The 12,639-nt window shown below is 46.0% G+C and overlaps 1 protein-coding gene across 2 annotated transcripts in view; it reads right to left on the reverse strand.

The window, feature by feature from the left end:
* TSPAN2 (tetraspanin 2) overlaps window positions 1-12,639 on the reverse strand; it is a 42,804-nt gene that overhangs the window by 26,729 nt on the left and 3,436 nt on the right. For both annotated transcript variants that reach the window (XR_014293260.1, XM_082611997.1), the window contains exon 2: window positions 106-208. Coding sequence is in view for 1 of the 2 variants with exons in the window: in XM_082611997.1 (XP_082468123.1) it covers window positions 106-208 (103 nt within the window). In the remaining variant the exon portion in view is untranslated. The remainder of the gene's footprint in view (window positions 1-105; window positions 209-12,639) is intronic.

A 12,639-nucleotide genomic window follows, 5' to 3' on the forward strand; every position in this document is an offset into this window, starting at 1 on the left:
GCCTTCTTTCTCTCCCTCCATCCCCCGTCCCAGAAGTCCAGGTGCAGTGTCCACTCGAAGCCGGGGAAGCCCCAGCTAAGGCGGAGGAGAGCTGAAGTCACTCACCCATGTAGAAGTACTCTGGGGAACTGTCCTCCGATGAGAAATCCTTCATGGTGCCTCCAAACCGAAACCACAGTCCAAAAGCAATGACAGCCGACCCTGCCAGCTGAAAGGTAAACAGCCTGCATTTACAAGGGAGGGGAAAGTGTGTGCAGGACCTGGGAGGCCTGAGGCCACAGAATCTGAGGGTTGGAGGGGGGCCCCTAAGAAACCAGCCCGTCTCCTCTTCACACTTCTTATAATAGGAGTGGAATGATGTGCTCAAAGCCCCCAGCCCACCCCAGGTCCCTGATGTGATATTAAAACTGGGGTGTCCTGATTGCAAGCTCAGAGTTTCTCCGATTCTGCCAGGCTGCCCCGCGGTTATGGGGCATACACAGCACAGCCCAGGAGGCGTCTCAAAAAGGGTATTCCCACAACAGTCCCCCGGGAAGGTATTTGGTTCCTGCCCTATTGTCCCCTGCTGGGCACTTGGGATTTCCTCACCAACACCACAGTGAGAGGTCACCAAGAGCAAGATGAACTCCAAGACTGGGGGAAACCCACTTTTTTAAATGGGAAGAAAACACGCCAACCTCATAACCTGCCCACACCTCCTGAGTGTGCAGTGCCCAGTTAGAAAGCCGTTTTAGAGGCGTCTAGAAGCCGTCCTAACCCCCAGGCTGCCACTGCCACTGTGCCGCACTGCCTGGGGATGGTTTTGGAGGCAGTGAGGGAAACTGGCTGGGGTTGTTTTGTTTCTTTTTTTTTTTTTTTGGTTGCTATTTTGGGTTTCCATGGAAAGAAAGGAAAAAGTAATTTTCTGAAAAAGTCTGGGCTGTGTGGCTCAGGGAGAGGCTGAGTGGCCGGCGCAGGCAGCGGCTGGGCAGGCTGGCGGCTGGGCAGGCTGGCGGCTGGTAGTCATGGCCCGCTTCCTCCCCGCCACTCTGAGGGCTTTTGTGAGGCTCCGCACCTGAGCTGGAAGCCTTTCCTTCGCAGGACTGTCACAAAGGCCCGCCAGCAGGCTCCAGCCAGGGTCTGCTCTCTCTCCACAAACACCCATCTCAAATTTCATTGTGTCAATCAACAGATGGTCACTGGCACCTTCTGGACTCAAGGCACCCCAAGTGAGCAGAGATGTAGAAAGAGCCCCCTGATTCTGCCAACCCGTCCAGTTAGTGTTGGGCTCCCCTAACCCATCCCCAGACCAACAGTTTAGAGGCTGCCCCTGCCCCAGTAGGGAAGAGCAGACACAGATGCTGGCAAAAGGGAGACAAGCACACAAGTCAGAGAAGTAGAAGTTTAATAAGGAAAAATGATGTCAAAGTCAGGGTCAGACCAGAGCCCTGTTTATACAAGATCCTTCTGTCTGTGGGCTATTTGTAAAGGGCCGGGGCTGTCTGAATATATATGAGGACTTTATCTTTCTTCACCCTCCATCTCCCCAAGGCCCATTCCCTCCGTGGCCGGCTTCTTCAGAAGAGCAGCATGACTGCCGCAGGAGGAATTGGAGGGGCAGAGTTCTACCAGCTGGACTCTCTAATGTGGAACAACTAAAAGTTTCCAGTACTTAGAGGAAAGCATTAATTGGATAATGTGAGGAACAGCTAAAGGAACTGGGTTCAACTAGCTTTCAAAGGTTTTTGCATTTTTTAAAAGGGTGGCAAGGCATGCAGAAATATTCACAGAAGTCATGTTAAAACATTAACAATACTTTTCTTTGAAAGGTAAAATTACAGGTGACTTTTCTCTTTTCACTATACTTTCTAAGTTTTGTGCGTGAAGCATGTATTACTCTTGTAAGTTTAAAAGTGTGATATGGTAGTTTAACTGATCAGTCCAGAAAAAAATGGGGAGAGTTTTCTTGGGCTGTGCTTTAGTTTGGGAGGAAATCGGCTTTGAGGTCATTGCTGTTTCTGGTGCAGGGAAGAGGTCATTGTGAGGTCATTGCTGTTTTCTGATGCCCTTGGGAAAGCCCCATCCTCAGAGTGCTAGGGGCTGCCTGGGACAGATGTGCCCGGCAAAGCCTCACAGGCAGCCCTGCCTACGCTGCCTCTGCAGCAACTCGGTGGAAAGAGTTTCCAAGTACAAACCAAAAATCTGTTGACGGAGGCGTCAGGCCAAGGCCTGTAACCACAGAGCAGACTGTGGAGGAGGTGACTGGTCCCAGGGACACCCTATCACGAGGCCACATTTTTGGCATCTCTGTACACAAGCTCTAATTTATAGCTGTCTGGGATCATCCTCCCAGACGGAATACATTTGTCCAGTTTTGGCACCGATGTGTTTGATGCATAATGGAAAATTAAAAGAGAAGCTGCAATTTAAAGCCAAGGGGCAAAATGAGAAAAACTCTGCGCCTGCTCGTCCACACCCCCCAACCCCAAACCCAGGCTTTCCTCCTGGGTCAAGGAAACTGTGGTGTGGCTGAATGTCGTCACTGCGGAGGGAATCCTCCCAGCACGCCGCCGGATCAGGAAAACTGTGGGCGCGGGCCAGGTCAAGCCCGAGGCTGCGCCTCATGACAGCCATCACCGATTTGGAAAGTGGCATCAACAGAGACAATGAAGCCCTTTGGTCCTTTGTAACTCACTGTTCTTTCAAGACTCTTGAAATACTCTGTGTTCACTGGACTTTGGTTGCTTTATCACACACCTGAAATTGCTTGAAAAAAATTCACAGCAAGTCCAGTCCAGTCAGGGGCAAAGTGAGCAAGTCTGGTGTCAGTAAGGCCCATTGCTCTGTGCGTCCCATACCCGGGAGGAGAAGTCTCACTGAGTAGCCTCTAGTGCTAAATTTTAACCCTACTAGACCAACCCCCCAACCCCACCCCATGCCCCCATTCTCAGCCCCTCCTTTGCATTCAGATACAACACTGTACCTCTGGTTGCACCTCAACACTGCAGCCAACATGAGAACACATAAGGATGGAGAGGCTGCCCCTTCATGTTGCTTTCCTTCTCGTGCCCCTGCCCGTCCTCATCTGCTTTCCTTCCTCCCTGTCTTTCACGGAGGAGGTAACTATGGTCCTGACTGGGTACCGTGTTAAGCATTAGGGAAGCAACGATGAAAAAGACATGAAAAGTCTGACATGAAAGATAATCCCGTAAACTAATAAATGCCACAGGACGCAGGAAGTGTGCTCCATGGATCTGCTTCACTGCCCAGGGATGAGAGCAAACCGTGATGACCAGTGTGCAGCAGAAGGTGTTCCATTTTGACCTATAGCTTGAAGAATGAGTTAGAAGTGTCGGAGCAGGGAGGGACTGGAGGGAGGAGTGAATGCCAGGCAGAGGGAACAGTGTGGGTAAGGGCTGTGCTTCCTCTTGTGGAACACTGTGCCGGGGAGAGAGAGGAATCTGGGGAAGGTCAGAGTCTGGGGCTTGAAACAGGAGTTAGGGCACGTGGCTCACAGCTTGTACTAAGCTTGCTACCATTGTGGAAAGTCCATGGCAGGGCCTTGAGGAGAGGGGAGGTGGGAGCCCTCATTCTGATGGGGACCACCAGCAACACGAGTGCTGCCTGGTGCCAGACACGATGAGAAGCCAAAGGTAACGACCTGAGTGGTTGAAGGCCAGAGGGGGGATGTTAGGGGCTGGACACAGTGATCGGCGAGGCCCATGATGGATCCATCCACTCTACCAACCAGAGAACTTTGCTGAGGGCTACTCTGCATCCGTGACTAGCACCAATCCCCATGCCTTTGGAACAATTACCGTTAGAAATACTGTTTTTCCAGGGACGGACTTTTTCATACAACAGCATGAGTAGGGCTTTGATGCTAATCATTTAATAAACATTTGTTGAGCATCTGTCGTGAGCCAGGAGGCAAGGATTCGTAGATAAGGAAGATCCAGTTCCTTCTCCAAAGGATCTCAGGGGCTAGTGGAGAAACTGATCGCGCCTCTGTGGCCCAAGAGGGACTCTAACAATGCAGGTCAGAGAACCAGCCCCTGAGGAGACTCCAGAGGTCATCATTCTTTGCATCACCATTTCTCTTCTGTGCACGAACTGTGCATTAAGCACTCAGAGAATGTGATGCAACAGGATTTTGAGGGCAAAAGTGTGTACACTATTTAAGAAGAAGAGAGAAGTAAAATAGAGAAAGAAGATAGAAATGAAAGGAATAGACAATGACATTAGATCGGGGGTTACCTGGTACAATGACATTATGCATTTGTATGGACAAGTCATTTCAGTAGCTAACCATATTCCAGAGAGTCTGCAGGACAAAGTTGCAAATTGTAAGCATATGTCCATGGAGAAGATTGTATGTGTTCTAAAACTAAAGCAGCAGAAAAGAGGACTACAGACCCAACTGGAAAACTTTTAAAGCAAAGTGGATGAACAAGAAGTTTCCTTTAAGTAATGCCTATCTGCCAGAAACAAGTCATTTAACATGAAGCAAGCTTGTTTTGGATTTCAATTTTATTGTGCTGTATTTATTTCCACTTTCCTGGGATTGCTGATGAAATGTTCTATCTTGAGGACATATTCTTTTACTTAAAATAATTTTTTTTTCATGAATCACAAACGTGGTTCTTAGGAAGGCACCAAATTGGAGGGAGGGTAGTGCTGAGATACAAAAATGCGAAGATCACTCCCCAGGCCTGGGTCCTTCATTCTTCTCAGCTCGCCCCCACCTCCACCCCTTGCCTCCAGCAGAAGGTAGCCCACCCTGATCACAAAGAGCAAATACATGCTACTCTGCTATCTGATGACTAAACCCACCAGAAAGCTCCCTTTCTGGGTAAAAAGCATCACTTAGGGATGTTCTCAGGCAGCTCATGTGCTTTTCCCTAGATAGGAGACCCAGTTAATTATCCTCAGAAGCTCTAGCCACACAGTTTCAGTTCCTTCTCTCACCTGGGGACCCTGCTCTTGCTATTTCCTTAGCTTACAAAGTTCTCCCCTGCTCCCCTCCACCTGGCTCACACCCACTCACAGCTGTCAGCTCTCATGTCACTTCCTCTGCGAAGCCTACCCTAGCCTAGGTATGTGTTTTCCTCCATGTGTCATATAACCACTTCTGTTTAAATATTTCTGTAATTAAAAAAGGAAAATTAAGTCCTGAGCTATGTGAGGGCAGGGACAGGGTTTATATTGCTGTGTCCCAAGCACCTGCCCCTCTGCCTTGCACAGCCATCTCCCAACAGACATCTGTTAAATGAATGAATGGAGGGCCTTCACAAAGGTACAATATAGGCTGTGCTGTTGACTGAATTGTGTTCCCTGCCACAGTTCATGTGTTGAAGCCCTAACCCTCAACGTGATGGCATTTCAAGGTGGGGCCTTTGGGAGGTGATTAGGATTAGATGAGGTCATGAGGGTGGGGCTCCCAAGATGGGATTCCCTCATAAGAGACACCAGAGAGTGCCTTCTGCCATGTAGGACACGGGGAGAAGGCAGCTGTCTGCAAGCCAGGAAGGAAGCTTTCACCAGGAACTGAATTAGCTGATACCTTGATCTTGACTTTCCAGGCTCCAGAACTGTGAGAAATAAATTCCTGTTGTTTAAGCCACCCAATCTATAGTATTTTTTTTTTATGGCGACTTGACCTAAGACAGGCTGATAGAAGCAATTGTGAACAAACTCCTTCACAGCCCTCCAAGGGAATACTTCCCAAAGTACTGATTTCAAATTCATCTGCACCTGGGAAACACTGTGCAGACACCTCAGATGGCACTGTGTGAATACACTATTGAATATACTCAGCAAAACACTTTCCCACAGAAAAACAAAACTAAACTAGAGCAGGTAGTATCAGTTCTGTGTTTTCCAAGCCTGCAGGGATGTGTGCCATGCATCAGGCATGGACACAAAGAATAAATCTATACATGCCTTTTATAGGCAGGACATATGAATACTTAATGTAGTCACGGCAACACACACACACACACACACACACACACACACACACACAGTGCACTTGAATGAAAAAACAAACAAAATGAATTCTGTATTCCTGCTCCTCCAGGGTGAATACCATGTACATACATACCCAACTCTTTTGCAATTCTATTCTTTGGGATGGCGTCACACAAAGAGGGAAATGACACTTCAATCCTAGAAATTTCATTAAAAGCTTTTAAGCTAATACTTGCTCTTGGTGGCAATTCTCATCCCAGATGGAATCATGTAATGAACACTCACAATTCTTGATCTGATTGCAAATGACATTATGATACCATAAGGGTAATGGGAGTTTCATCCTTTTAGCAGGCAAAAGTCGGAAGCACATTTGCTCTAGAAGATGATACTAGTTTTCTCAAAGAGGTAAGCCAGCTCCCAAGATTTTCATCCAATTATGCAGTGAAAACAAGGCAAGGATTGAGATGGCACTTTCTCAAAATCAAGGATTTTGTCAGAAGAAATGCAAGAGCCAAATGCCATATGACATCCAGGTGAAACCACCTCTGAGGAAGCTTGCTGCCCTTGCCTCAACATCGGGACCAGGTGAGGTGGAATTGGGAGGCAGGACTGTGGCAGCATATGATGAGATGGCTGCTAGGTTGGAAATGCATGGCTGTCAGTCTGGAAATGCACTGGTTAGTTGCCAGTGTTTCTGATTTCCCCTATTATTTTCCTCACAACAGTTTCATAAGAACAAGCTTATGCTAAGAAATTCCTGAAAGACTTCCTTCAGGTAAGGATATATTTTAAAAATCAATGCTTAATTCTCTGCACTAATGGATGGGTTCTGCAATTCAAACCACAATAGAGCAGGAGTGTTCTATGCATCTCCAGAAAGATAATCGGGTTACATATTTGTCCTAATTATACCTTCTGCTGTTTGTTTAGGTTGTTATAGTTAACTTGTGTGGATCAATTGACATTGCTGGGGGATGGGGGAGGATAGTACAAAAGTGCTGGGGGGATACTAAGCTCAGGGGAAGGAAACTGAGCCAGGATGAAAAGCTTGCTCTGAATGATAAAGCAGATAAATATAGATATGGAAAGTGTATGTATTTATTCAGTGGTTGTATACAATGCATTTTTCTAAAGAAATACAGGGAAAAGGAGAGGAGAGATCAGTAAGCATTAGGAGAAAGATGATGGTTATATAGTTTTCTTCATACAGTAAAACAAATGCCACAGACTACTGGCTAATGATTCCACTGAGCAGATGGCTTTATCAAATGAAGATCAAACACAACTAAAGTAAAATCCAATCCACCAAGTTATCAAAGTGATTTAAAGCCAGTGTCTGTCTTACCTGACCTGCGGGACGAGCTCCAGGAGGACAATAATGGTCTTTTCTATGATCTCGGAACTTCCTCCTTGCAGCATCCAGATGGCTTTTATCCCAGGCTTGCCCTCTGAGTAAACACTACTTTGAGGGCTACCCTGACTTCTATGACGTCTCAGCTATATTGAGCTTTTACATAAGCCAAGATGGAATATTAAACAATATTTATTTTACAGCCTAATATTTTTCAAGGTAGTTTGAGAGAACTACTCTTGAGCAGGTAAACAGGATTTTTGAGTATCAATCAATAATAATGATCTTCACCCAGTTTTAGTTGTTACAGACAGACAATGGGAGAAAAAAAAGTTTCAGGTAAAACTCAGGTTAGATTGGAACAAGCCAAAACACTTTGTTTATTAAAAAGTTAGCTTGAATGGAATCCTGAAAGTCTTGTATTCTAGAGAGAATTTTTCTTAACAGCAATTTGACCAGAAATCATTTGGGGTCAGGGAGGCAGGCAGCACTGGGCCACTTACAGGGGACTAGACAGGTACAGGGAGCACAGGGAGACCACGTGGGCTTCCTGGATGAGTGGCAGCAGCTTCCAGGCCCCACCCCTGCCCCACTGGGGGGCTCTGTTGTCCCTGCCCAATTAATTCCTTTGCCCTAGTTTATAAGCTGACTCCTTCCCAGTCACCATTACAATGGGGAGGACAGGGCTTGGCACACACTTTGGAACATTCCCCAGCTGCTCTTGTAGAAAATTTTACCTCTTCTGAGTATTCAGACTGAATAATGATGCTCTTGGACAGGATAGTAACAAAAACAATCCACATGTATACGCTGTGTTGTCGAGGAGTTGTAGCAGATAAAAACAGGGGTTCTAGGCATCCCGGGTTTGAATCAGGCTCTGCCACTTAGTCCTGTGATCTCGGGCAAATCCCTTAACCTCACTAACCTTCAGCTTCCTCAGCTGCAACGTGGGGGTAATAATAGTGCCCCTCTAAGAGATTAAATGAGTTCACCTTACACACTTAGAGCCACTCAGAAGTGTGACTGCCCAGCACTTATTGTTATTATGGTGGTAGTAGACTCACTAATGTTATATTCAAACTGAAAACTTAATCCTACTCAAGATAGGAAGCACCATGGCCATGATGCTAACGACTTAGTCCTATGCTGCCTTCCTTACTAATTTTTATTTTAGCACTACACTCTTTCCATGACAGCTGGGATTCCCTTGAGTTTCTAAACCTCCATACTAGGTATGTCAGTTCCACGTTCCAGAAACTATGTTCCCCCTCTCTCTTTAGTTTTAGTTTTTATAAGACCCAATAAGAGAAAAACAGGAAAAGATGACTTATGAGAGAAAGAATAACTATATTTAGGCTAGAGCTATCCAAAAGAACTTTCTCCAGTGACGTAAATATAAATGTTCTCTGTCTGTGCTGTCCAGTACTGCAGCCACTAGCCACCCACGGTCACTGAGCACTTGAGATGTGGCTAGTGCAACTTAGAAGCTGAATATTAAATTCCTTTTAATATAGATTAATTTAAATGTGAAAAGCCACATGTGGTTAGTAGCACAGCCACCATATTGGAGAGTGCAGGTCTGGAATTCACATGCTCATCACAGCTTCAATCTTCTCTTCTTGTCAGTCTGTAGACTTGGAGAGGTTAAGAGGACAGTTTCTGGGGCCACGCACAGAAACCCAGCTCTGTCACTGGCCAGCTCTGAGGCCTCGGACAGGCCTCTTAAGCTCTCTGTACCTCTGTTTCCTTATATATAAACTAGGGGTGACAATAGCTTCTATTTCAGAAGGTCATTGTGAAGATTAAGGAAGTTAATATACAAAATGTGCATGGGAAAGCAGCCAGCACGTACCTTCCATTTATATAATGCTTAATATTCTTCTTCAAGTTTCTGCTACTGAAATTAATTTTAAATACTGTCTCTTGATACATACCCTTTCTCAGTTCCCATCTTGCTTTTCCTCTGCCTTAAACTGATCAGGGGTGTTCTCAGCCTTTCTCTTCTTTCTCCCACATGCCAGAGTGTTATGCACCTCTTTGCACCTGCATTTCTGGAATGCATCAAGACAATCCAACACTGGATATAATCTCCCCGGCCATAAACTTCACGTTTTCTAAGCCAGTAGCATTTATTATACCTTATATTCCATGTGCCCTCATAAATGTGTACAGTGAAAAGAACACAGGGTTTAAAATCAGAAGACCAGGGTGTGAATCTTGGCTTTGCTCCTCCCTAACTCTTTGACCCCAGACATACTGTGCCTGCCTTTCGGCTTTCACGTCTGTAAAATGGGGATTACACTACTTCATGGGATTGTTGTGATTCATGATCAAATGGGATAATGTATGTAAGAGCATTTTTAAACCAAAGCATCATATGAATGTTATTTTTGTCCCTAATTCAATCCAAAGAGGATGAAAAAAGCAAGCCAAGGTAACCCCTATTCATCTGTATCATGTGCTCTCAGCCCATCTGGTTGTCCCATCTTATGGGCTTCTTTCTCAATTCCTTCTCCTTAATTCCTTTGCAAGCATGACATGATGGTTAGTATAGTGTCACTTGCTTTAGGAGAACAGCCCTGTTGTGATATTAACCGTCAGTGTTAAGGTGGGGGATGGAAGTTATGTTCTCTTTGGTCACACATGATTGGAGACCCAAAGATACTACATATTCTGGAATAACACAGTGAAGCATAATGGGAAATGGACAGGTGGCCTCCTGGTAATTGTAGAAACCAACAAGTCTCAGTGTGAAAGAAAATTCTTAGAAGAATAACGGTAAAGTGGTAAATGGAATTAAGAGAACTGCCACAAGAAAGCCAGGTGAGCAGGCCTAAAGGAAGGGCACTCCCTGCCTCATTCAGAAATGAGAGCCACCAGTGGATCTTTGACCTCTTAAGGCCACATCTAAACCAGTGCTTCTCAAAGTGTGTTCCCTGGACCAGCATCAGCATCATCTGGGGGCTTCTTAGAGATGCAGACCTACCAAATCAGAATATATATTTGCACAAGATTCCCAGGTGATTTGTATTCATGTTAAAGTTTGAGAGGCACTGATCACCAAAGGTTTTCCTATTTCTACCCCCTGGCCTCCCCTTGGTAGCACAGAAGCAGGGCGGGGAACAAACAAACAGCTCCAGCGCTAGGGTCTGTTAGCCAGAGCTGTGCCAGTGACCGCTGAAGCTATTCTAGGTGCTGAGAGATGGAAGAAGAAGGATACCAACACAGCACACTCCCTGCCCCGAGGAGCGAAGACATTAAAGAGACAGTAAACTATACTCAAAGGCACAAAGGAGCACCAAATAAAGGTCTTTTGAGTGCCTCAAGATCAAGGACTGTGTCTTAACCATTTCTGAATGCCCAGCATTTGGTAGGGTGCCGGGCACATAGTTGGTGGTAAGCACATACTTGCTGAGCGACTAATTGCAGAGGAAAGAACCTCTCCTTTTGACTTCAAGCCTTTGATAAGCTACAAGACTCCTGCCACTTTGCTTGGTTGGTTGGACTTAGGACACCTGTTTCCTACTTCTCCTTACCTTTATGAATCTCTTGGATTCTAGATTCCACTTTCCCACTTGTTTTCTAGTGTTTAAATATAACTACCAGTAATAGCTATGTTACTGAATATTTACTATCTCATGTACCATACTTAATATTTTACATATATTTACTCTTTTATCTGCACCAAGGTCATATATTGATGTTGGTACTTGATTATGTCCATTATATAGATGAGAAAATGGAGGCTCAAAGAGGTTAAACAGCTTACTAACCAAGCACCCCTGGTTAGTAAATACTATGGCCAGGAATAAACCCAGGAAGTGAGATGCCAGTATCCATCTTCCAGGCTTTGAATTCGTGGATATGAATTGCCACGGTGCCTAGCCCTGGCCAAGGTCTACCAGACTCCTGGAACCATAGCTCCGGCTTCTGCAGGCTGGCTCCTATCACAGAGTCCTGCCCCTCCCAGCATCAATGGGCTCCTCTTGTCCAAAACAGGGGAGGCTGCCACTCTCTCCCCACCTTGACAGAAATCAGAAATGGAGACTATCCAATGACAGGGCCAAGGAAATTCCTATCTGCCTTCTGGGGTGGTCTAGCTTTTGGGTGGACCCCATAGAATACTTTCTTCAGGTTTTTTTTTTTTTTTTTTTTTTTTTGCGGTACACAGGCCTCTCACTGTTGTGGCCTCTCCCGTTGTGGAGCACAGGCTCCGGACGCGCAGGCTCAGCGGCCATGTCTCATGGGCCCAGCCGCTCCGCGGCATTTGGGATCTTCCTGGACCAGGACACGAACCCGTGTCCCCTGCATTGGCAGGCGGACTCTCAACCACTGCGCCACCAGGGAAGCCCAGGTATTTTTTTAAACAAGTCTTTCTGACAGGTGGTAGCTCTGAAGCTACTGTTTGAAATGAATTTGGGAAAGAGGAGTAGAAAAGTCAGACATCTCGTAAGCCCACGAGACACGGTCTTTCCTAAAAGCACCTGTTAGGCATCACCAAGTGAAACTCCAGAGCTGCATTAATACAGTGAGAAGGAAAGGAGAGCAACTTCAAACAAGCCGTATATGGCATCTGACTTTCAACAACGAACGGTCCTGCTTCCTGTTGGTTGGCAACCCTGAGCAGCTCACACAGCACAATGATAGGAATACGCTGAGTACACAACAACAAACCAAGGAATAAACAGAGCCCAGGTTTTTTTCTTTTTTCTTTAAACCAGCATATGTGGCTTGGTAGATTGTGGTGTTTTATTTATATTACTATGCAACGGAGGGGAAAAAAAAAAGGTGATCGCAGTGAAAGGCATGGGACCATGCCATGCTATCTGACTGCAATGTCCGAATTTAGACATGACAGATATTGGGAGGGGTTTCATGTTAGACATCAGCCATGATAACAGAAATTAATTGAGTGGGGCTTGGGGCCAGGCTTTACTTTTGTTTTGTTAAGATTCAATGGTGAGCACAGTCAGCAGCCCTGGGCCCGGCAGTGCTCTGCTGGCTCTGGCAGGCTCTAGCTGAATGTTTATAAAACCAGGAGCACAGCCTAGGGAAACTTCACCCAGCTGCCAGAAGGAGGTTGCAAATCGATTTGCAGATCACAAAACATACCCCACCCCGCCTCTGCGTCTGCCTTCTGGTGAGTTCCTGACAGGAAAGGAAGTGCTGTCACCCAGGGGGAACTCAGACCTCAGAAGGGCAGGCACGCAAGCATCGAAGAGTGTGTAAATAGAACGCTTGAAGTCATGGCGAACGCCTGTCCTTCCAGGAAAACTGTTCCCTGCCCTCTCCCCCTTCCCCAAACTTCCCACAAACCCTCTAACCAGGAGAAAAAC

Source organism: Mesoplodon mirus, assembly GCF_964341445.2.
Source record: "Mesoplodon mirus genome assembly, chromosome: 3".
Taxonomy (NCBI): Eukaryota; Metazoa; Chordata; class Mammalia; order Artiodactyla; family Ziphiidae; genus Mesoplodon; species Mesoplodon mirus.